The 26,840-nt window shown below is 29.3% G+C and overlaps 2 protein-coding genes across 2 annotated transcripts in view; both read left to right on the top strand.

Annotated features, from left to right (window-relative positions):
* The window catches only part of LOC135955273 (uncharacterized), a 43,271-nt gene extending 36,076 nt beyond the window's left edge, over positions 1-7,195 (top strand). The window contains exons 4-6 of the mRNA XM_065505610.1: positions 6,448-6,606; positions 6,755-6,835; positions 6,959-7,195. Coding sequence (XP_065361682.1) covers positions 6,448-6,606; positions 6,755-6,835; positions 6,959-7,147 — 429 coding nt within the window. The 3' untranslated portion in view covers positions 7,148-7,195. The remainder of the gene's footprint in view (positions 1-6,447; positions 6,607-6,754; positions 6,836-6,958) is intronic.
* Positions 7,196-11,624: 4,429 nt separating this feature from the next.
* LOC135955480 (probable chitinase 10) lies at positions 11,625-15,386 on the top strand. The gene is made up of 2 exons (XM_065505830.1): positions 11,625-12,227; positions 15,151-15,386. Exons 1-2 carry the CDS (start codon positions 11,625-11,627, stop codon positions 15,355-15,357), a joined length of 810 nt encoding a protein of 269 aa, XP_065361902.1. The 3' UTR covers positions 15,358-15,386.
* Positions 15,387-26,840: the final 11,454 nt, after the last annotated feature.

Here is a 26,840-nt window from a genome sequence, read left to right as displayed (position 1 = left end):
TTGTTTTCTTAAGATATTCGGGTTAAATTTGACACATTTTGAAATTAAAATTGAGTTTTTTCTAAAATGAGTGGTTGATATTTTACGACTTTTATTTAATTTCAAAAGTCAACAACTATGTTAGGTTTTAGAAAAAAATGGAAAAAAAATATATAGAATATAATATAGATCGCTTGTGACATTTTTCTAAATATAAAAAGTCTTCTAAAATAGTTGGAGTATTTTTTTAAAAGTTTTTTGGATTTTGATGCACTAAAACCATAAAAACACACTTTTAGAAAAATACCGTTTCTTCGAAATTAGAAATGTGAGCTTTTCAAATAACCGAAACCGACTTAACCTAAAAAACCGGTTATAACCGAGCCGATCACCCCAGTGGGTATCGTTATAAATTTTATGCAACCATGTGGAAACATTTTTATTAAACAAATAAGGAAATTCTGTGTAAAAATATATTTTTTGTATAAGAAGTTTGTATGTGACATTAGAATGCTACATTATAATGTATTAATAGCACTGGAGAAGTACAGGAACAGAGAAAATTAATATTAGATTTCAAACGAAAAATAAAATATAAAGAATATTGTTATCACCGCTAAACAGGAATGAGTGAGGTATTTTCATTTAGAATACTTTTGTTAAACAACATCAGTAGAGTGGAAAAATCATTCATATCTGACATATCACTTAAGGTATTTATAGACGGCAATACTGAGTATTACTATTTGTCAAAAACTCAAGTATCATAATACAATTTCATCGTCTAAACAAAATTTGTATTAGATTTTCAAAAAATACAAATGATTTTTTTGATTTACGGTCGGTATTGAAAATTTGTTTAAAACAATTCAAAAACTTTTTATTTTCATATGTATCGGGTATGTATTTATAAAAACAAATAAGGCAAATAAAAATGTCAAGAAAATATAAAATAAAAACAAGTAATATTGCTATATTCGGCTGTGCCGAATCTTATATACCCTTCACCAAATTATACTTCAAAATTTTAAATATTTTAAGGTAAACAAAATTTTATCAAAAATAGGTAAAAAATCGAGGTTGTCTTGGTTTTTTCCTCATATCTCAGCCATTTGTGAACCGATTTTGCTGATTTTAAATAGCTAAATTCTCGAAAGCATGTCTGACAGAATTATTGAAGATTTGGATCCAGAAGATATTTCGGGGGTCTTCAATTGATTTCAACAGACAGACAGGCGGACAGACAGACGGACATGGCTTAATCGACTCCGCTATCTATAAGGATCCAGAATATATATACCTTATAGGGTCGGAAATGAAAAATGTAGAAATTACAAACGAAATGACAAACTTATATATACCCTTCTCACGAAGGTGAAGGGTATAATAAAATTTTCAGAAAAATATCAATCAACAAAGAAATAAAATATTTGTAATAGTATCGTGTAAACAATAAATGTTTTTTCGAAACGATTTTTTGAAATACCGACTGATTTCAATAATATTTTAAATTTGAAAAGTGTTAATACTCAGTATTTCCGTCTATAAATACCTTTAACTTGATCAATGGTGGCAAAAAGTTGAAAATTTTTCAAATAAATTTGGTAAAAATATTAATAATTAAATTATCCAGTATTATAATATCCATTCGTGATCGGTGACCTGTCTCACACTAACCACCTCCTAGACATTTTCCTTTGAAGTTTTAGTTAGAACCAGAACCAGTACCTAGACAATTATATCTATGAACTTATAACAAAACAACTTAAGTGGAATTTTCTAATTTTTCAGGAGATCGCAAAAACTGTTGAATTTATCGATCAATATTTTATTATTTGTCCTTGAAGAACTTTATTATTTGTCTCAAGGAATTATACAAAAGATAAATAATAAAATAATTATCGATAAATTCAACAGTTTTTGTGAATTAAGTTGTTTTGTCAAAAACAAATCAACAGCAACTCTAAATAAGTTGATTTGTTTTTTTATGATATCTCAGAAACTAATATTCGTAAGAAGAAGCAGATTAGTGTAAACGGAGCGTTTTGAAATGTTTTATACAAAAAAATTAAGATATTTTCTTATCTCGACTTAAGATGTTTTGTCAAAACTCCACAGATATATTAAGCAGTCTTAGTTATTTAAATAATAAGGGGGCATTTACATTATGACTTTAAGTCATGACTAAAAATCATGCGTATTTGTTTGTACTGATAAATTGTGACGTCTAAACAAAAGGCAAGTTTTCTGTTTTCAAGACTTTTTTGATATTCTGCTTTGAGCTCTTTTCTGATTGGTTATTGAAACGATTAGGTGCCAAAAAAAGGCAAACCTGGTTGACAAAAAAAGGCGTCGTATAAATGCTAGGGGATTTTCGTAGGGGTTTTAAAAAAGAAACAAAAAAAAGACATGACTTTAAATCAAAGTGTAAATGCCACCTAAGTTTTCTAATCCTATCTGTAATTGAATCATATCTCTTGAACTTATTTGTTTAAATTTTGTTAAATATTTTTTAAATAAATATTCGTTTTATTTTTCTTATAAACATATACGATTATAAGATTGTTATTTAGTTCTGTTATTTTTATATTGATACATAAAATAAACTCATAAAATTGTATATTGACACACAAAACTGTGGCTTTCAAAATCCTATATTATCTGTACATATTTATGTGTATTTAAATATTAAACTTTTCATCTAATCTTCTTACTGGTAACACCTGCCATTATCCAATAAAAATATAATATTGTACAATGTTTTTCAAAATACTTAAACGCTTTATGTATTTATTGAATAGAGAAGATACAATAAGAAAAAATACATATGCTTAAATATAGGAAGAAACAAATATTTATAGAAAGTAGAGTTTCGTGTTCGGTTTTCACCGAAACCTAGGTTAGGCTTAAAACTAAAACTCGATTCTTATATTTCGAAACAATTTACCTATTTAACGTATGGTAAAAACAAACTTAAGGTGATATTGGATCCTTATAGATAGCGGAGTCGATTAAGCCATGTCTGTCTGCCTGTCTGTTGAAGTCATGTATGTAAGTTATTTTGGTGCTTCGGAAACCCCAAATAACTTACATACACGATTCATACTATTGCTATTTAAAATTGAGAACATCGGTCCACAAATGGCTGAGATATAAGGAAAAAACAGGACAACCTCGACCTATTTTTGACCTATATCTGTATTACTAAGTCATTAATATAGACAATATGGACATCTAATGATAGATATTTCAAAGACCTTTGCAACGACGTAGTTTTCCGACCTACAATTCGGAAAACATTTTTTTAAAAAATTAAAAAAACAACTTTGAAAAAAATAATAAAATTTGTTTACGTAAAAACATTTAAAATTTTTATTTTGAAGTATAATTTAGTGATGGGTATATAAGATTCGGCACACAGCACGAATTTAGCCCTCTTACTTGTTCTAATTGTAATTTAATTTGAAGATACAACAAGTAATTCTTCCATACAAATTGTTTCAAACGTTTGTCTTTTCGTTTTATAAAATGAGGAGAAGTATTTGTCAATAACACTCTACACTTTATTTTCATTTTATATGTCTTCAAATTAGCATAAATATAATTCCGATTTCCCTTCCGAATATTCACCTACTTAATTCCACGCTTCGACGGATATCTACTACCCACAGCCTTTGGGACGTGATCCGAAAGTACAATTCACGCATGAGACTATTCTGGGATAAATTGGAATCATTGTTTTGCACCAGCATAAAATACTCAACCATTTTTCGAAAGGCCGACAGTTCTTATGTTCCTATTCTCCCTGAAGTCCATCCGCAGTTTCAAAATAGCAACAACTAGAGCCGCCGACCTCTAAGATTGACAAAAATTCCAATGTCAATTCTTCTCGACACAAATTCTTGAATCGCATAAGCAGCACTGGATCTCTTGTTCGATATCTTTTTCAACTCCAACCAAACCAAAAAGTTTCCGTCGGTTTTACCTTAGAAAACGTCGTTAAAGTTGAAGTCTTGTCCAATATCCCATCAAACTAAATGAGTCTAAACAATCTAAATATTCACAATTCATCACTTCATGATTCAGAATGTTCAATGGCGATAAGCCTCTTTTCTCCTTAGGTACCTTCCACATCGCATAACCCAATGTACTCGTTAATTTCATCCTCAGAGACATTTCAGTCCATCGATTTTTTACCTATATCTTTATTACTAAGTCATTAATATAGACAATATGAATATCTATTGATAGATATTTCAAAGACGTTTGCAACGACGCACAGTGGCTCATTTTCGTTTTTCATCGGCCAAAACTCTGTAACTTTTGAACCGATAGAGATATTTTAGAATTTTTTTTTGTGGACAGATAACTTCTTGAATTTTTCTCCAGTTTTTAGGTTAAAGTTGAACTTTTAATTTTTTATAGAATTTAGTATGAAAATGCAAATTTTTTGTTTTTTGAATCAGCTATACTTATTAAAAAAGTTATCAACAGATAAAAACAATTAAGGAAGTATGATCGGTCAAGCTCGACTATATAATACCCTACACTATAATTTATTTTCGTGAATGATTTTCGGAAGCGGGTCTTATATGGGAGCTATAACTAATAATGGACCAATCGCCATGAAATTAGGTCGTGTGATTTATGTCTATATGGAAGTTATTTCTATTGAATTTTGTGTTTATACCAACATTTTTAAGAGATTTATGCTCGTTAAAGTGATTTTCGGAAGCGGGTCTTATATGGGAGCTATGACTAATAATGGACCGATCATCATAAAATTAGGTGACATTAATTCAGTTTATATAAAACATATTTGGAGCAAAATTTGTGTAGATACATATATAAATTAACCATTTACGACCGATAAAGTATAACTTCGGGAGAACATTTGTATGGGTGCTAGGTGAAATAGTGGAACGATTTCAGTAATTTCCAATAGACTTCGTCCTCGGGTCGAAAAATTTATGTACCAAATTTTATCGCAATATCTTCAAAATTGCGACTTATACTTTGCGCCAGTCATATGAACAAATAAAATAAAAATAGAACAACTATTTGGGAGTAATTTCATTCAAATGAATAAAGTGTTCAACAAACAAGTCAAAACAGGTCAACAAGTATATATAGGCTTAAAGAGGACACTTTGAACTTTCTCCTGGTTGTAAAATTTGTTTAACCCCTTTTGACCCTAAGCACTTTTACTCCACTGAAATTCAAATTTGGCTAAAATATAGTACCTGAGAAAAAAATTAATAACACATCAGGTATAAACGGTACAATGACAAATCATATCAGCTCTTAAAGACTATTATCCTACCAACATAACAAAAAAAAATCATCCAATTATCTATAATAGTTTGCGAGTAATGATAATTTACTTCTGATCAAATTTACAAAAATCACATTTTTATAAAATGACATAAAATATTTGACTTTAATAGCATGCCACGCACACAATTGACAATATTTTTATCTAATTTTTTGGCTACCTTAGTTTCAATGTGTTTACTATTGAATGGCATTAAAATTTTTGAAATCGGGTTAACAAAAAGTTGGACTTTGAGAGATATGAGCCACCGTGCGACGTATATAAGGGTCAACGTAAGTTGGACCTACAATGGGTCAAAATCGGAAAAAATATTTTTTAACCCGATTTTTTTAACCAAAATCGCTAAATATTAAAAAAAATTAAATTAAAAAAAAAAAACATTTTTTAAAATTTAAAAAAAAAAATTAATTTTAAATTTAAAAAATTAAAAAAAAAACAATTCAAAAAATTTAGTTTACCTTCAAATATTTAAATATTTTTATTTTGAAGTATTATTTGGTGAAGGGTATATAAGATTCGAAATTGATGGTGCAGAATATTTATTTGGTTGGAGTGATGTTTTTTTTCCGACGAACGACGAAATTCACTTTTTCCAATTTCTCCTCAAGTCAATGGCTGTCAAATACAAACTAAAATGACGCAGCTTGTTACAATGTTGACAGGAGTAAACTGACAGATGCCTGTTGACAGGAGCAGTGTTGCCCTGTGACCCAACTTCTGTTAAATTAACTTTTTTATACTTTATAGTAATAGAAAATATATAACTAAGCTAATCGGGTGAACCAGCTAAATGTTTTTATGCTAAACGCCCATCAATCGGTGCCCGTATTATATTGGTGGTGGGTATAAATGATTCGGCAAAGCCGAATATAAAACTCTAACTTGTTTATAAATGATTTTCATGAATTTCTCGATAAATCTGTGCCACAAACATGTCTCAGTAAGTTTCATTTCCTTTGTGTAGGAGTTTGTAAAACTTATCTAAACCAATGTTTATCTATACGAGTTATATTTAAATTTTATTTATTTGTAATAATACATAAAAGAGTGTTTGATGATAACACTCTGTACTGTTATTTCTGGAATTGTAATATTTGTTCTTAATAAATGTTGTGGTTTTTTTTTTGTTGCAGGATAAACGAGAATATCTGTTGCCATGGATACTTTTAATGGTTGGTGATGTCTGTGTGGAACTATTCTATGCCATCTATTTTATTTTCAGTAAAAGAGCAAATTTTGATCCTGTTGTTGGATTTATATTTACCATAGATTTATTTATTGTTTGTTTAAATGTAAGTAAAAGTAAATATCTATACACTCGTTCAAACAATAAACAAAAACAAAATACAATAAGAAATAATAGATAGATAGATAGATAGATATTTATTAAAATTGATTTATTACTTATTTCCAACTTTCCTCTTTCATTTACTGCTGCAGACTTATTGTTTATTCTGTGTCATATCACAGTATCAGGAATATAAAGAGATTGTTAATCGTACCACAAGTCCACAAATGAATGTTAGTAACGGTAGTCATAATATAAAACGTCTAGTTAAAAACTAAATTTAATAAATTATAATTAATAGGGATTTTGAGAGAAAACAAAAACCAAAAACATATTTATCGTTCTATTTCATACAGTTCTATGTGTCAACTGAAGACGCCGGCAACAATAAATTCAGCGACTCTGTGATGGTCACAGAGAAACCCCCCATCTTAATGAAAACATGTCAATTACCTCATTCCAACACACGCTTCCTAATAACATCACATCGTTGTTCAATTATATCGCCCATACCCGAAGAAGATGTGACAGAAACTCATCTTTAGCGTATATGGTTGCAGTTACGCTGCGTCTTTTTTAAGAGCAAGCCATAAATACTACACGTTAACTCGTAAATTAATTGGAATTGTTTTAAATTCTTGTACATTGTATATAAAATAATTACTATAAAAAAATTAAATAATAAACAAAACAAAAATTTTAACAAACATTCTGATATGTACATTAGGGCTATAACCCAATTTTGGCACGATTTGTGTCTGAAATTTTTTAACAACGGCGAAAAAATTATACCTTTTTTTCTAATAATTTTTAATGACATGTTTAACTTACAGACATTTTCCTTTTTCATATTAGCGAAATAAATTTAAAAAAGCTATGGCCCTAATGTACATATTTTTTGTATTTTATTTCTGTATTTCATAAATATTGAAAGATGTTCGCACGTGTGCTACCTGGGGATCAAAATAATTACACAGGTCAACAAATATAGAAAAACAAAAATGTAAATGATTGTGTCAATCATATACATACATATATGGTTGCAGTAAACAAGTATATGTTTGTGAAAACCATTTTTATGATGAAGGATTTATCATATTATGTTGTTCTCGGCTTATAATTATTATTCATAAAAATGGTCGTCAATAATGCGAATCGTTAGTTATCCATATTATGGTTACCACAATCATATAAATAATTTCTGTGGCTATAATGGGTGTACGTGTAGCTTTGGATCTACTTTAATTTTTCAATATTGGCTGTCATAAGTAAATTCGTTTCTTAATCTTAAATTACATGTCTTTAAATAAATTAATTTTAACATTCTCTCCTCATCGCGAAAAAGTTGTAGCATTGACCGAAATGTGTTTTGATCCATTTGTAATGAATACACAGTTAAAAGGATTAGAAAATCTATAACTTTAAAATGGAGATTAAGGCCGTGAATAAGCCGTGGTTTTTAAAAAAGTACCTTTTGTTCTGCGGCTCCACAAATATTGTTTGTAAAGTGTAGTGCGGCAAACGTAGTCATTTGAAGTTTAGTGTTCCAACGATTTTTAAACCACATTGATGACTGCTATTTTTGTTTTGTTAAATTAGAGTAAGTTCGGGTAATGTGTTATACCTATTTTATATTTGACTATAATTTTTAGAATCTTAATTCGATTGGTTCAGTTCAGCTACTACAAGTGTTTGGTTTACATCCATGAAAGTAAAAATGTTTTTTAAGGTCAAGTTTCAGAGAAATTTGGGAAAAAGAGAAAAAAACCAGAGTCCAAAAATAACTGTTATTAAATTTTTTGAGACTGAAAAAGTTAGGCATAAATCAATGAATAATTTTTACGTTTTCAAATAAGAGTTATTCATAATAAATATTTTTTTACGTTGCTCATAACTTTTATTTTCGATTTATATTTTTTTACAAGTGATCTGGCTTTCCAGATCACTTGTGACGTTTTCTAAATATAAAAAATCTTCTAAAATAGTTGAAGTATTTGTTTTAACTTTTTTTTTTTTTGATTTTGAATATTTTTTAAAGTTTTTAATACACTAAAACTCATAAAAACACACTTTGAGAAAAAACCGGCTATTTGAGGAGAAAAACCCGGCTTCATCGATATTTGAAATTTGAGCTTTTCAAAAACGAAACCGGCCCGATCACCCTATGTTGTATGTACCAGGGTATCCATTCAAATAATTCAAGTGGTATAGAAAAGTTTTTTCTCGGGAACTATTTGAGATATTGTTTCACATGGTTGGAGCTGAGGTGTTTTCGTTGACATACAGTTCTTCAGTTTCCTATTCGTAATGGGGGGCAGTGCGGGGCCCCCTAAGTTGGTCACTTCGGGTCTCACATTTTTTTAAGAGTAATCGACAAAAGTTTAAAACATAAATAGTCCTTGAGAAGACTATGTGTAGGTTATCTCTTTTAGTTGGTGAGATATTAATTGGCCAATTTTTTTAAAAAAAATGTAGGTTTGAATAAATATTTATAGCACTGATCCTCGAAAAAGCCCTATATTAGTATATTACTATGTTGTTTAAATATATACAATGCTCTTTTACTATCACATGGTAAATAACGTCACAGTTGGCACTTTTCTAAAAAAACACAGTTTTTGGAAGAAATTTTCTCCGTTTTAGGAATTTTGGTATTTGAAAACAAAGGCAACAATTGTAAAGCCACTGACTTAGGGACTTTTAGATCTACATACAGTGGTGGCCACCAATTTAAGAAAAATACTTGAATTTTTTTTATCAACTGAGTTTTAAGTGCGATAGAGCCAAAATAAAAGGACTTCTAAGGGTATGAAATTTATTATTAATGTTTCTAGTTTCTGAAAAATGTTTGGAAAAATCGGTAAAACATATATGGACAAAGATATGTGCAAATACGGTGACCCACCTCAGCGAACATCCGCTGTTAATAACATGATATGACCGAAACTAATGGAACTAAAAATACGAAATTTGGTCCGATTATTTTATAATAATAAAAATATAATGATATAAATGTGAGAAAATATGTTTATTTAAAAAAAATTTTTTTGGTCAAGTTGTAGAAAAATTGTATGTGTTCGTGGTGAATATGTATGAATTGACACAGTCGAATAAAGCACACTTGTGTGTTAAAACAGTCCTCATACATATTTGTGGAAATATTTGAAAAAATAATTGACAATCACGTGGAATTTTTGTATATTAGCCGAAAACGAAATTCCATACATTTGCACCGAAAAAAAGTTCTGAAACGAACTTTTTTTCGAATTTTAAGGAGGGTAAAAATGGGTAAAACCGGGTAAAATCTAAAAGAGTCGAACTTAAACAAAATTTATGCAAAAAATAAGGTGTGTGGTACTTTTTGATTTATGTACTTTTAAGGGAATAAAACGGGCGAAACCAAAGTTTTTGTAATTTTTTGTATCCCATACCCAAGAACTTATAACTACTTATATAAAAAGCTTATATTTTCTCTTTAGAAGCTCCACAAACCTTGCCTTGTTTCAAAAATTGTAAAGTTTTTTTCATATATTACATCAAGCCCGGGCTATTGCAGTAGAATAGATAAGATTACACTTGATCATAAGTTTTTAACAAAAAATATTTTTGTTCGCGTCGAAAAATAGTAAAATAAACGAACATTTTTAAGGTTCAAAGTGATCTTTGTGAGCTATTTAGAGTACCTAAACAGGTTCAGATTGCATTGATATGTTCATAAAAGTTGTTCAGCTTTACCGTAGCTACAACTTTGCTAAATATTGTTACACGCAGAGAAAAAACATGGTTGTGGTAACCATAAACTAAGAGCAACATATTATGATCAGATTTTTGCTTGTAGTCCAAAACATATGATCGTTATTAGTATCATAAAATATCATAATATGTTCGGAAATAATCAAATTATGATAAAAATCAATCATAATATGACCCAAAGTCATCATATTTATGACCCAATTAAATCATATTATGATCCAAAATAATCATATTATTATTAAAATTTATTTTTGGAAATACAAAATTTTAATAGGTTATAGTTTTAAAGTACTAAATTCACAATTAAAATATTATTGATTAAATCAAATTTATTGTTATTCGCTCTAGGAATGTTAAAGATAATATACAAATAAAACTATAGAGCGAATGGGAATTACAGACACTCAAAATTTACTTGTAAAAATAACATAGCTTAGACAAACACCAACACTCACAAATGGTGGAAAAACAGACAATTAAAAGTAAACATATTATGACTACATTTATTATTATTTAGTTGTTGTAAACATATTCTGTTATCACCTTAAACATATTATGACTATGCGTATATAAACTTAACATTTAATGGTTGTACATAAAAATAATATGTTTACCTAATTATCATTTAGTTGTAGAGTCGAACTTATACTGTCATGACCGTGTGTTTTTTGCACACACATATAAAAAGTGGGTCAATTACAATATATATTTTTTAAGCTACTGAGCCGTACACAATATAAAAACACACATTTTACGATACATATTCTCAAAAAACTTTAAGTTTAAAATAAAAAAGTAGCTAATTAATTATAAATATTAACCAAACAAAATTTACCGAATCGAAAATATCTTGCAATTACACACATAATTTTGTACATACAAGACCTTGACGTACGATGTATACAATTTCGAAAGTGAATGTTCGATAACTGTGATTCACAATATTGATTCTGTTTATTCTCAAGCACATCGGGTATCATTAAATGAAGACAAATAAACCAAAAAAAAAATAATGTTATCTCATTTATCAATAATAAATATAAAAACAAAAATATTTATGCAATTTCTTTGGAAGCTTCTTCCGTTTTCCAATACAAGATAAGATTTTCTTTTTTTATTATTTTATCAAATACATAAAATGATAAAATGATTCCTCTGTCAAATTAAACGCCGGGAAAATTCTATAAAATCGAAAAAGAACAAAACGAGTAATTTATTTGTTAAGAAACAGTGGTTCGATTAAGTTACATTTTAAGAGAAGAAAGAAAAATGTTTATAGAAAATAAAGTTTTTGTATTTTTTGCCGCTTGCACGTTTTGTTGTTTAGCAGGAATAAATGCGGATACATTTGATGAATGTGAGGACATAGATCCAGACACATATGTGGCCAGTTCAGAAAGCTGTTCGGCTTATATACTCTGTAATGGTGACGATTCTGAGCTGTTAGAGTGTGATGAGGGGGAGTATTTCGATAGCGAAAGTGAATCGTGTGACGCCAAAGAAAATGTAGTTTGTCCTTTGGACAATAATGAGGGAGAAGATGGTGATGGCGATGAAGACGGCAACGGTGATGGAGATGGTGATGAACCTGAAGAAACATCAACAGCAGCTCCCACTACAATAGCAACCACCACAGAGCCTGTTACATCGGCCACAACTACGGCCGAAATTTTGGATATACCACATTTGGTTAAAGATTCATGTCCCAGCTCAGATGATCCCAATCAAATTATTTATGTTTCCAGTAATAATACCTGTTCCGATTATTATGTTTGCTATCATGGCCATCCAATTGAAATGCATTGTACAGATCATTTGCACTTTAATGCGCTTTCGGGTAAATGTGATTTTCCAGAAAATTCAAATTGCAAGGTAAATTAACTACATATTAGAATAAGAGTGAATGTATGTGGTTGTATGTGAATATGAAGGTAGTATACATAAATATTAGGGTAGTTTTTGTTTGTTCTGATAATGTGACACTTGTTATAAAACTACAACGCTGCGAATTTAAGCCAAATCAATCAATGTTAAGATGTCCCGGATTATCAATATTTCTCTATTTGCGGCGGAGTATAAATTGTCGTCCCGAAATAACCATATGTCTATACTTGATACATTTCATGTCATGACGAACTTGAAATTGGTTGTCGAAAGAAAAAATGATCAGGTGTAGTCCCCATTTATTAGTGTTATTGCGTCGCGCAGTGGGGAAACTGGAAAAAAAGTGGAAATAAAATTGCCAATATTTAATAAAATTTCCCTTGGCTATAGAGGTGGTGTTGATAAGTTTAAGCTTTGAATTTGGGCTTATATGACCAAGGGGGCCGAGCCGCAATGTCCCAAAGTGGGGAACATTGGGAATATCAAAAATTAAAAATGATGCCAAAACCATTTATTAGTGTTGTTGCGTCGCACAGGTATATCTGGAAAAAAAGTGGAAATAAATCTGTAACTTCTAAACGAATAGGCCATATTTAACAAAAATTCCCTTGGCTATAGAGGAGGTGTTGATAAGTTTAAGCTTTGAATTTGGGCTTATATGACCAAGGGGGCGGAGCCACAATGTCCCAAAGTGCACCTTGTGTATATCAAAAATTAAAAATTATGCCAATTTTTTGTTTACGATCCGATTTGTAAATCTACTAGACAAGATCTACAACAAACATTGCTTTAGCCATATATTATCTCTTATAGTTTACGAGTTATTCGCATTTGAAAAGTAAAATTTTATTTTGTTTTACCTACCTTGGTCTGCTTTTTTGCTAATAACGGATCCTGTTCTTTCCCGATATTCTTGAAATATATTTTTTTTTAATTAACAACAAATTTTTTAATAGTCGTAATAAAGAATTGTTTAAAAATCTCTACTGAGTCGAAAATTATGAGCATTCAACTTAAAAAAAATAAAAAAGCAATTTTCACCATTTTTTTTTTCGAAAAAAGTACTTACATTAAGTTCAAATTATATAGAATATAACAAAAAGATAAATAATGTATTTATATTTTTCTGAAAGATAACATTTCATTAAATATTATAAAATAATATCAAAATTCGTATTATTGCGTGGTCCAGAACCTTACGAAATAGACCGGTTTTTTATGTAAATTTCAAATTTAGACAACATTGTATCTAATCGCATAGCAGCTTTCCGTAAATTAAGACCTGTATTGTATGTTCCAATTAGAGATGCTAATCGGGACTAATTTTTGAAAATCCCGGGGTTCGGGATTTGGTAAAGAATCCCGAAATCACGACTTGATTTCGTTTAAAGAGGAAAACCAAAAATACCGCTTTCCTTTATTAACTATGTTGTAGCAGGAGTTGAGCTTAACAACTTTCCTGAACATCAATTTGCGATATTCAGACATGTAGAATGACAAAATGCATGAAAAAGGCACACAAAAATTACGATTTCCCCTATTTATTTATGAAAAACCGGATTTAGAAAATCCGGGGATTTAAAATTAAAAAATCCCGGGCTTTTCGGGAACGGGATTCCCCGTTTGGCATCTCTAGTCCCAATATGTTCTTCAATACTGCGCAAAGGGATTTCATAGCCCCGAACTCGGTGCTTTCAGTAGATCCAAAAATCAAAAGAATCCCAATTTTGGGACTTTTGAAAAGTTTTTTGGGAATTGTCGGATTGTCATTTACAATTCACAAAAATATCCTTTTCACTTTTGGATTTGGATCAAAAGTTTCTATATACATAAGTATAAAATCTCATTAAAAACGATTTATAAACAAAACTTTTATTTTAATAAAAATTAAAATTTTCCAAAAAAAATCAGCTACTATTTTTTATTCCCATATTTATAAAAAAAGTCTTCTATAATTTTTTTAATTCTTAAAAATTTTGTACATTTTTGAAAAGAGGGCATAATTTTCTACACGTTGATATATAATATGTATATCTTTTCTTTTCCGCTAGTCTCATTAATGGCTTCAAAATACATAACTCACAGTAATTAGCTTCATCTTGTAGTGTTCACCGGTATTTGGTTATGCAACAATCGGCAAGGCAGTGCAAAAAAAAATATATTACAAAACGGCAAGATTTTATAATTTTCTGTTTGTTGTTGATTTTGAATCCATAAATTTGACCGATTATTAAAATCGGTTTATTCGTTTAGAAGTTACAGATTTATTTCCACTTTTTTCTCAGTTCCCCCATTGTGCGATGTGGGGGAACTGATTTGGTTTAAAAATGAAAATAAATATATAGGGGGGATTTCATGTCAAGTGAACCAACTTTTGAAATCGATGTCTTCCGATCGGGATGACATCTATTTGATAGTAATTCAGACACAATTTTTCAACAAGATCGGTCGAGAACTCTCTTAGTTAGAGTGGATCAAAATTTGACTTTTTGGCCAAGTAGGTGTTTTATCGCATACATGTAACTTATTACGATGATGAAGAAATAGCTATCTAAACTATTTGGGACACATTTTGCTAAGAACAATAGGTAATAAATTACATGGATGAGAATAAAAAAACACTTGCTTTGCCAAAATAACAAATTTTGACCCCCTCTAACTCACAGAGTTCTCGACGAATCTTATTGAAAAATTGTGTCTGAATTTCATCACGATCGGAAGACATCTATTTCAAAAGTTGGTTCACTTGACATGAAATCCCCCATAAAAGTGTTTTGTTGCCGCAGTGGCGATATGTATGCAAAACTAGCAAAGTTTCATAGTCATCATCATGTATATTTACCACGATATTTATAAGTTTAAGGTCGTAATTTAAAAATATCATTAAATTTCTGTTTAAATTTCATTTTAGATTTCCAATCAACCACCTTCGGCTACAAACAGATGTTTGCCACATATCACCGATTTCTTTCCTCATCCGAGAAAGTGCAATTATTTCTTTTATTGCATCAAGGGCTATCAAACACTACAGCAATGTCCATTTTATTATGGTTGGGATATTGAGAGACGCACGTGCGTTCATATGACACATGCCAAGTGCTATGACAACACACATTAGTCTAGCAATTCGTTTTTTTTTTTGGTTTTTTCATCAATTCATTCAAGCATTTCAGTTATTCGAACGTTATTTAGCAAACAGAGCTTTAAATGAATTTATTTTTAAATAAAAACACTCGAATCTGTAATACTATTTAGGGTATTATTTTCTAAATCCTGGAGTCAAGTGATCGTTTTATATGGAAAACAAAACTGCAAGTAATTTTTGCATTTTGGTTGAATATTCTGATGAAACTTTGGAATGTTATTAATTATTTTATTGTCTCGAAAACGCGATGCTCTAATTATGTTCAACTGTTGAGAATTTCTTATTCTAATATCATTATTTAAAGCTCATAAATTATGTTTTATTTTGTAACTATTATGTAAGTAAGTATTTTAGTCCAAAATATATTTAAAAAAAAATATAAAATTTAAAACATAGTTTTAAACTGCTTTTAATTTAACAATGAAAAGGTTGCTATTTAAAAATAGTAAAAACAAGTAAGTGAGCTATATTCGGCAGTGCCGAATCTTATATACCCTTCACCAAAATTATACTTCAAAATACAAATTTTAAATATTTTAGGTAAACAAAATTTATTTTTTTTCCAAAGCTGTTTTTTTAATTTTTTGGAAAAAAAATTTTCGAATTGTTATTTAATTTTTTTTTAAATTAAAATTTATTTTTTAAATTTAAAAAAAAAAATTTTTCTTTTCCAAATTTTTTTTTGGGTGAAAAAAATTCGGATTAAAAAATATTTTTTTCCGATTTTGACCCATTGTAGGTCCAACTTACTATGGTCTTATATACGTCGTTGCAGGTCTTTGAAATATCTATCATTATATATCCATATTGTCTATATTAATGACTAATCCAGATATAGTATGTCAAAAATCGTGGTTGTCCTGGTTTTTTCCTTATATCTCAGCCATTTGTGGACCGATTTTGCTGATTTTAAATAGAAAACTTCTCGAAAGCATGTCTGACAGAATTATTGAAAATTTGGATCCCGAAGATATCTGGGATCTTCAGAAAATTGATTTCAACAGACAGACAGACGGACATGGCTTAATCGACTCCACTATCTATAAGGATGCAGAATATATACTTTACATACTTTATACCCTTCTCACGAAGGTGAACGGTATAAAAACAGCCATGTAAGTATGTATTAACATTTATTTTTAAATTGTATAAAGCAAACAAAAATAACTGAAATGAATAACCAAACGTTTATCGAATTTCTTTCGAAAAAAAAATAAGCTAGCTGCACGAGTATTTCATTTCATTTGAAGCTTTTAAATTTAATTTTGTTATCAAAGTCTGTTGAAATTCTGCTTAATTTAAGTAATTTACTAATGATATTTACTTGTCTAAACGTGTGTTCAACAACATGTTGTACAGAATATTGACATGGTTGTATTATTTTTTTCTTCTTTTTGACGTGATAACTAAAATACGAGATGCTCATTATGTTTAATGGTGCATGAATAACAAAATATTTTTAAATGTACTCTTAACTATTTTTAGTTGTAGATGATTTAGAAGGAACAGTGGGGTCGACGATAGCAAAATAATAAAACAAATAAGAAAGTAAAAGAGCAAAAACATTTTTCTTTTAAAATTTCCATAATTTATATTTTTGAGTGATTTTCGGAAGTGGGCCTTATATGGGGGCTATTACCAATTATGGACCGATCACCATGAAATTAGGTAGTGTGATTTATGTCTGTATGAAAGTTTACTATATTGAATTTTGTGAGTATTAAAGTGATTTTCGAAAGCGGGTCTATATGGGAAATATGACTAATTATGGACCGATCGTAACAAAATTTTTTGACATGAATTTTGTATATATAAAACTTATTTGGAGCGCAATTTGTGGAGATACATTTATAAATTAAACATTTATGACCGATAAAGTCCAATTTCGGAAGGACATTTGTATGGGGGCTAGGTGAAATAATGGACCGATTTCAGCCAGTTCAATAGGCTTGGTCCTTGGGCCGAAAAAATAATATGTACCAAATTTGATCGAAAGATCTTCAAAATTGCGACCTGTACTCTGCGCACAAGGTTTACATGGACAGCCAGCCAACCAGACGGACGAACGGACATCGTTTAATCGACTCAGAAAGTGATTCTAAGTCGATCGGTATACTTTAATGTGGGTGTTAGACTAAAATTTTTGGGCGTTACAAACATCTGCACAAACGCATAATACCCTCCCCACTATGGTGGTGTAGGCTATAAAAAACACAGTTCCCATATAGCAAAAGTATAACAAGTTGTTTTAGATTTCGACTTTGACTGCAACATAACATGTCAAGTGAACCAACTTTTGAAATCGGTGTCTTCCGATTGGGACTAAGGTTAGTTTTATTGGATAGTAACTCAGACACAATTTATCAACAAAATTGGTCGAGAACTCTCTGAATTAGAGGGGGTAAAAATTTGACATTTTGCCCAAGCAGGTGTTTTTTCTTATCCATGTAACGTATTATCTATTGTTCTTAGCAAAATGTATCCCAAATAGTTTAGATAGCTCTTTCTTCAATATTTCGAAAAAAATATTTAAAAAAAAAATAAATTTTTTTTTTCTTAAAATAAATCATAGATATTTTCCTTGAAGACCTATTTGTTCGCTTAGTGGGATAACTCAAAACATAAAATTTTTGACTTTTTGGTGCAAATTTCATCCCAATCGGAATACATCGATTTCAAAAGTTGGTTCACTTGACATGAAATGCCCCATATAAAAAGCACAATTTCCAAATAGGAAAAATAGAAGAGTTGTCATAGACTTATGAAAATCGGCAGGTATCTTAAAAATTCTCATTTTGATATTTTGGATTCTAAATATAATTAATATTAAACAATTGAGAGCAAAGGTTTCTTATGTCTGAACAACGTTTGAGCAACAAGTATTTTACGCAATAGTACACCCAGAGAAAAAAACTACTTAAAATCAATAAAAACCATATTGAATCAATGAGAAACATTAACTAAATTCTAGTAATGTTGAAATTTTTTATTTCAATATGGGACAATATTAATTTATAGTTGAAAACTATTGATTTATCGTATTTCAATATAACTATTCTATTATAATTAAAATTATTGAATTAATATCACGCCTTCTTATTTTTAAGTTGCAGCTTTTCCCTGAGTGTACCAATCAATACTATTTGAAAGGTTTCGATAAACAAAACAAAAAGTACGTGACCTTTTCATTTTGATGGGTACCATATGGTAAACCTTTAACATACTATACTTGAGTTTGAGTATACTTGTTAAGATGAATTTGCAATATTATTCATACGTCCACGTGATACATGCGAAAAAGAATTTGTTAAAATGCAGTTTTCTCAACTTTTGTAAGAAGCTTGAGGAGTTTCAACAATAAATATAATTTAAAGAGAATAAAAAAATTAAAATTATTTGGCCTTAATTTTTCAAGTAAAATAAATTCTCGAGTTTTTGTTTGGTTTTGTTTATTGTTTAATCTATATATATATAAATTAAATGGTCCATGTATGTATGGACGTGAGAACGGCTCGAGCGATTTGTCTGATTTTTTTTTTATTCGATTAGAAATTTTCAGGAGATGCTTTGTAAAGAAAAAAAATTAAAAAATTCCGGGTAAAACTTGGAAAAAATTGAGTCCAGTCAACTGTAATATAAAAGCTCCCTAAAGTATGCAGTACAAATTTAGATATTTTATTTGCTAATAAATAAGAACAGGCAGTTGTATGTGGGAGATACTTGAAGAACTAGCATTAGTAAATGCTACCGGGCGAAGCCGGGGCGGTCAACTAGTGAGAAATAAATATCAAGAATTCCATCAGACATCACAAACAAATTGATCATGGGATCTCGAAAAAAATAAAAAAATGCGAAACTTTTTATAAAAACTACATAATTTCATGAAATATGCAGACATTTATGAAAGACTAATTCGATGCCTCTCCATAATTGTTTAAAATTTTGATATCGGTCTAAAAATATGTGAATTAGAAGTACTATTATAGTACTATCACTTTTATACCAAAACTCAAAAAAAATAAAAAAATGTGTTTTTAACCGTTCATAAATTTTTTTTAAAATAATTCGATTTTTATGATTAAAAATCCATATTAAAGCTTAAAGTCCCACCTATTCAACAAGAAAAAAATCTTCATCCATTCAAAAGTTACAGATTTTTGATCCGTAAATGACCAACATTTTCCACCGTGCACTCCCCCGTTTATTAGAGCCATTTATTTTTTGAAAATTTTTGTGTATATTTGGGAGTTAAAAAAGCAACTTTGCTTCTTCAGAAAAAGTAGAATGAAAATTTCTTTCGGAATGAAACCGCTTTCAGTTTTCAAAGTGGAATTGATATTTCTTTGTAGTTATTTGTTTTTCTAGCTTTTTTAACAGTTTCAGTGCAAAAACTTCACTTTTGCTTTTTTTCCAAAATATTCCCCGAAAAATGTTCTCTCAAAACCGGTAAAAGGTAATACTAATTTGGATTATTTCGGAAACAACATTTCAGCGATTACGGTATTTTAATAAAAACGACTAAAATTATACTTCACATTATACTTTGGAAATACACCTGTCATTTCTAACTGGCTGATCCAATAGGTATAAGTAGCAGAGTAGTGATTGAGTTTAAGTTTTGACGTCGGACTCCATATTCTATTAAGCATATAAAAATGCTGATATTTATCTTTTATAGCTATTGAGTTAAACGCATTTGAAAATTCAAATTTCATATTTTAATATGAATAAAAATTTTAAAACAATATCCTTTAAGAACCCAAAATTAATCGATTTTAATCTAAAAATTGAGAAAATCTTAATTTTTACATTTGTTGCCAATCAAAATTTTGGTTGGTTCAACCGAAATTCTTCTTTATCAACTGATAGAATTGATAAATTATATGTAGCCTATCGTATGTTATATTGTTTCAATTATAACAATAAACTCATTAAAAATTAATACAAAACAAAATCACGTGGAAATTAACAATTAAATTTGAAACTATTATAAATATAATAATATGTACTAGCTTAACCCGGTGCGCTTCGCTACCCCTATCGTAGTAAAATAAAAAATGTGAAAATATCAGTTAAATTTTGTTCCCTTATTAGCCCGAATTTAAAAAAAGTACCAAAACACATTCCATGTTTTCAAGAAGAGAAAAATGCGATTTCAATTTCATTGCTATCTTTAATTTCACAATTTTATTTTGTATTGGAAGTGCCAGTCGACTTGAAATTTCAAAATAAAAAGTAGCCTATTGCTTCTTCCAGTTATATGGAATATACAAAGGACCGTTCCAGTGGTTTAGGCTCCTATTAGATACAAACAAACAAATAAACATACATACATTCATTTTTATATACATATGTATATATAGATAAACTGTCATACTTTACCAGTATTGGTTTTAAAATTCTTGACCTGCAGCCAACATTTTTTTCTATTTATTATTGTATTTCTATTATGCATTTATTTATGCATTGTTTATAGTAAAAATTAATTGTTATTTTATTGTATATATAATTTTAAACAATAAAAATGTATTTTAATATGATTCTTGATTAATTGAAATTTCCGTAAAAACTAAATTGATTAATTAATTATCAAATTAATTGCAAAATATATGTAACATAATAAAAGTTTATTTGTATTATTTAGAACAAAAGAAACTTCAGTATATACATTTTAATTAAAACAATTTTAATTAAAACAAGTAAGAAAGTATGGTCGGTCAAGCCCGACCATATAATACCCTACACTAAGTAAAAGAGCAAAAACATTTTTCTTTCAAAATTTCAATAATTTATATTTTTGAGTGATTTCCGGAAGTGGGCCTTATATGGGGGCTATGACCAATTATGGACCGATCACCATGAAATTAGGTCGTGTGATTTATGTCTATATTAAAGTTAACTATGTTGAATTTTGTGTGTTTACCAACATTTTTAAGCGATTTATGCACGTTAAAGTGATTTTCGGAAGCGGGTCTATATGTGGACCGAGCTATGACTAATTGTGGACCGATCGTAACAAAATTTTGTGTATATAAAACTTATTTGGAGCGGAATTTGTGGAGATACATATATAAATTAAACATTTATGACCGATAAAGTCCAATTTCGGGAGGACATTTGTATGGGGGCTAGGTGAAATAATGAACCGATTTCAGCCAGTTTCAATAGGCTTGGTCCTTGAGCCGAAAAAATAATATGTATCAAATTTCATCGAAATATCTTCAAAATTGCGACCTGTACTCTGCGCACAAGGTTTACATGGACAGCCAGCCAGCCAGCCGACCAGACGGACGGACGGACATCGCTTAATCGACTCAGAAAGTGATTCTAAGTCGATCGGTATACTTTAAGGTGCACAAACGCATAATACCCTCCCCACTATGGTGGTGTAGGGTATAACAATTATTTGCAAAATATTCTTAAATATTGCACTCTAATAAATTTTGATGTAAATTTAATTCATTTATAACGAGCCCTTAGCGCCAAATTATCGTAAGCGACAAAACACAAATTTTACAGGAGAAGGTTTTTTTTTTGAAATTTATACGTAGAATTAAAAATGTTATGATGCGATATAATATAATTTTGTTCAAGCTATTTATCTATTTTTCAAAAACATTTATAACTTTTGACAATTAAAAATTCATGGAATACTTTATAGAAAAATATGACAAAAAATGTTTTTTATTGAATTTTTGCATAGATAAAAATATTTCGAATTCAAATTAAATTTTTATTTATAAATAGTTTTTAATCATAATATAACAATAAAAGGTAGAATCACTACAAAATATGTTCTCAATTCTACATGCCTTGAATTGTCAGACTAATATAAAATAAAAAATAAAAGTACAATTGAAAAAAAACATCAAAAATTAACTAAATTGAAAAATATTTTAAATTCAATTTAAATGTTTATTTGAACAAAATGTCGTAAGATTTATAAAATGTCCTGAAAATAAAATTAAAGAATGGAGTGCAGCCTGCGGTGTTGAGCTGAAGAAACACTCACGGATTTGCATGCATCATTTCAATGACTCCGATTATATTGAACTGTATTTCAAATATAAACAAAATATTTCTCAATTTTCATTTGTTATTATTCGTATTTTTCGATTTCTGTTTTTTATTTTTCTATTATTTGACGTAACAAGGCATAGCATTTTAAACTCTGTCCCTAGTGATTCTACCTTCTAATGGTTGTATCATGGTTTTTAATGAAATTTCACAGTTATGTAGATTTTTCTATTTAAAATGGAAAAATAAAAACGAATTTTGAAATTTATTATCAGTAATCCCGCCATTCCCAAAAAAGTGTTGAAAAATCCCAAAAATGGAAATTTTTAGTTTTTTGGCTATAATATCCATACCAGGGTCGGAGTTATCGGAACCCTTTACAAAATAATTAAAAGCATATTGGGCCATCTAAAATCGGTTACTATATTTTGTTGTCGAATATTTGATTTGAGAATTTTTGCCCTAAAGTTTAATTTTACATAAAAAATAGGTGTTTTTTGAATGGACCTGGTCCCTTCGGTAACAAAAATTTAAAATTTTTTTTTTCATTTAAATTATTTTATGAAAACTTAGCTTTCAGAAAGTATAAATTCCTTATACATCCTCTTAGACATTTTTTGCGATAACTTAAAAAGAAAAACAGTTCTTTTTTCCCAAAAAATTAGCGAAGAATCGGATTTTTAAATTTTTTAAATTCAAATGCATATAACTTTGGACTTAGTCATTATTTTTAAACAGTTCTTTTTCTGTTTGACACATACATATGTTGTTAGTCCAATGAAGGAAAACTGGAGAAAATCGGAAAATATTTGGATACGCTGTTATCAAAAAACTGGAGTAGGTTGGGTAAAAATATTGAAAATTTTATTTTCAAATGCGAATATCTCCTAAGCTATAAGAGGTAATTGATAGCTACGATTAGGTCGTTTGTAGCGCTCGATGAAAAGATTTTATATGTGTAATTTTTTTGAAATCGGAACACAAACGAAGAAATAGGATCGTTTTAATAATGTAACATACCCGAGGCGTCATACTTTTAGGGCCCTTGGTCGCGACCCTGGTGGGCCCATGAGGTCCACATTCAGAACTTAAACTCGACAGCACTTCTTCTTTGCGCATGTGATATTTCATTCAAACCAATCTAACCATTTAGAAGTTACAGATTTATTCCCTTCGTTTTTTCTATAACACTATGTGTCGCCTATGATAAAATTCGTTTACTGTAAAAGGTAAACATTGACTTACGATAAAATCTTACCCCCTATAATTTTGAAGTTATTAACAATTTTGATATTCTGAGAACGTTAAAACATCAGACGGTCCATAATATTTTAATTTTTGCAATAAAAAAAAAATTTAGAAAATGTCGCTTACGATAATTTGGCGCTAAGGGCTCGATATATTTCGCTCTATGTGTATTTCTTTATGTTCATTAACTATAGTTAAATGTGAAATTTTGTCTTTTTGATTGCAACCCGTGCCGACTTTCGATTTGTTTTTGAAGTGCATTTACAAGGGGAAAAAATGCAATTTTGCCATTAAATAATTACTTTTGCAATTTAATTTAAAATAATCGAAATGTGTACGTAATTGTCTTTCTAATAAGATATAAAACACAAAAATTGGTTAACAAATGTTAAAGTTATTAAAAAATCGCCAGGCCATTAACGTGTCTCAGGTCACTAGAACAAGAAACGTAGGAACAAAATTAACATACACATCTGCTCAAAATAATAGATACACCAAAATTTATTTTTTAAAAACGAAAAAAAATAATGGTATATTGTAAAATTATAAAAAAAATTCAGTCGATTTTTATTTATAGTTAAAAGGAGAGTAAAAAACAAAAACAAAATATTTCATAATTAATAATAAATATTATAAAGTAAATTAAATTTCTTAAATTTCGAAAAATTTGGTGCTCATAATAATAGATACATTTTTAAAAATTCTTATTAAACAAAAGCTAATAAATTTTATCTTAAAAAAATTAGTTTATTATTAAAGTAAAGCTAGTATCCAGTATATCCACCTTTGTTTTGTAAAACTTTCTTCACTCTTCTGGGCATACTGGATATCAAGTTCTGACACTTCTCCAATGGAATCTCGTACCATATTTTTTGCGTTTTCTCCCATAAATCGTCTTTATTTTTGAAAACTTCCTTCGAAAGCCTTATCTTTAATTCACTCCACAAGTTTTCTATTGGGTTTAAATCAGGGGATTGGCTGGGCCAGCTTAAAACAGGTACGTTATTCTCCAAGAACCAGTTTTTAACTAATCTTGAACTATGTTTTGGGTCGTTGTCCTGCTGGAATGTCCATATTAATGGCATATTTTCCGATGCATATGGAAGCATTACGTTTTCCAATATGTCTCTATACCCACTAGCATTCATGGTATCTTCTATTGGGAATATCGGACCAACGCCATTCCATGAAAAGCAACCCCAAACCATTATGTTTCCCCCGCCATGTTTTACCGTCTTTTTTGTAAATTTAACGTGGAATTCTTTTCCTTTTCCAAACAAATTTATTTTTGTTTCGTCGCTCCATAAAATATTTCTCCATTTTTTTTCGCCTTCACACCCGGACCATTGTAAGTGCTCTTTAGCAAATTCTAATCTTGTCTTGATATTTTTTTGGCGCATTAGTGGCACTTTTCTGGCAATTCTTCCCGGCAATTTAGCTTGTAAAAGACGACGACGAACTGTTTGTGGACTGATTTCGTTACATAGCTCCGCAGAAATAGCTTTCGATGATATGAAAGGGTCTTTTTTAACCATAAGGACGATCCGCCTATCTGTTTCTGGACTGGTTTTCTTTGGTCTACCGCGAGTTTCTCTTTTTTGTTTTTTAGATAAAGCATTTTGGACAAAATGTAAAGATCTTCCTATGCTCTTTGCTATTTCCCGTAATGATTTTCCTTGATTTCTCATCGTTTGAACAATTTTTTTCTCATCTTCGGTACAATGATGATTTCGTCCCATTTTCTTCAAAAGAGTCCTATTTTTTATAAAATTGTTGCTAAAATTTAAATTATACTTACTGTTTCACGTAAATAGGAACAAAAAATTGCACAAAAAAAAAATTGTATATAAACAAATTACTGATGTGTATCTATTTTTATGAGCAAATAATTTTTTGTAATTCAAATAAATTCGTTTTTAAAAATCAACATGAAAGCAAATAGTTGCCAGATTTTTGACTGACATGACATTGCCAGATAGAAATTTTAATAATATGATGTATTCTTAACGCTTGCGAGGAAATTTTCAATGTTACCGCCATTTAAATTTTTTCCAATTAGGTGTATATATTATTTTGAGCAGATGTGTATTTTGAGAAATATTAAAAAAAAAGTTTATTCTTACTTCAAATATATCCATATTTACTTGTATATGAGTTTTTATCTTCATAGGATACAGTTAACCTATTCGCAGGTATAATAATATTTCAAAACTCCATTTTCAAATTTTTAAAAATTTTGTTAAACAAATTTCAGAATTTTTTGATCATCACATGGGAATTTATTTACAACATAATAGGAAATAAAAATATGAAAAAAGTATGACAATACCTCTTATAGTTTTTCCGTACCTGCGATTTAAATTTTGCGATTTTCGAGAAAAACTAATTTTTGGACATATTTTGTCGAATGACCCGAATTTCCTTACAGTTATGATTTTTAAGTAAAAGTTATTCAGAATATTATAGTCCATGTCAATTTAAATATAGTCATAAAGTTTTACTAAAATCGGAATATGTAACCCTTAAATCGTGAAGGTAAAAGGTCAATTTTTTAAATATTTGTAATTTCTAATGGAAAGATAGCGAAATGTTATATATTTTTGGGTAGATTTTGATGAAACTTAAGAAAAATATAACATGATGTCTAGTATTTATAATAACAGCACAAAAATTAAAATTAACCCTTAATAGCACTTGGGGTTAAAAAGAGACTCAACTTTTAAGGGCGAGGGTAACAAATATCTTACAAGAATTGAAGCATTAGAGAAGACTAAATTATCGCACTTATGAATTGTTAAACTAATTTAATCATTTACAGTAAAATTACTTTTCCCACCAATAAACGTCATGTTAATTTTTGAACTGAATGGTTTTGCTAATTTTGTCTTAGAAACCAAGTAAAGGTAGCAATTTCTAATAATATTTAAACTGTTTAAACATCTTCATTATTACAGCGTTACAAATATAAATGAAACTTATTAGCATAAGTGCTACAACATGTAAAACCACTTGAAGTTATAGACACTAACAGTGAATGTGACTGTTGCCAATATTAACTAAATTAATTTAAATTTATTTCAACTTTACCTATAAATAGATCTGTAACAAGTGGCCCTGTATTCAAAGTGCTTAAAGCGCAAAGAATTTCAAAACTAAGCGGCAATTGAACTTCAAATTTCTTCACAAGAAGA

The sequence above is a fragment of the Calliphora vicina genome, chromosome 3 (assembly GCF_958450345.1).
Source record: "Calliphora vicina chromosome 3, idCalVici1.1, whole genome shotgun sequence".
In the NCBI taxonomy this organism is placed as follows: Eukaryota; Metazoa; Arthropoda; class Insecta; order Diptera; family Calliphoridae; genus Calliphora; species Calliphora vicina.
The sequence above is the reverse complement of the archived record's forward strand: the minus strand, read 5'-3'. Positions and strand labels throughout refer to the sequence as shown.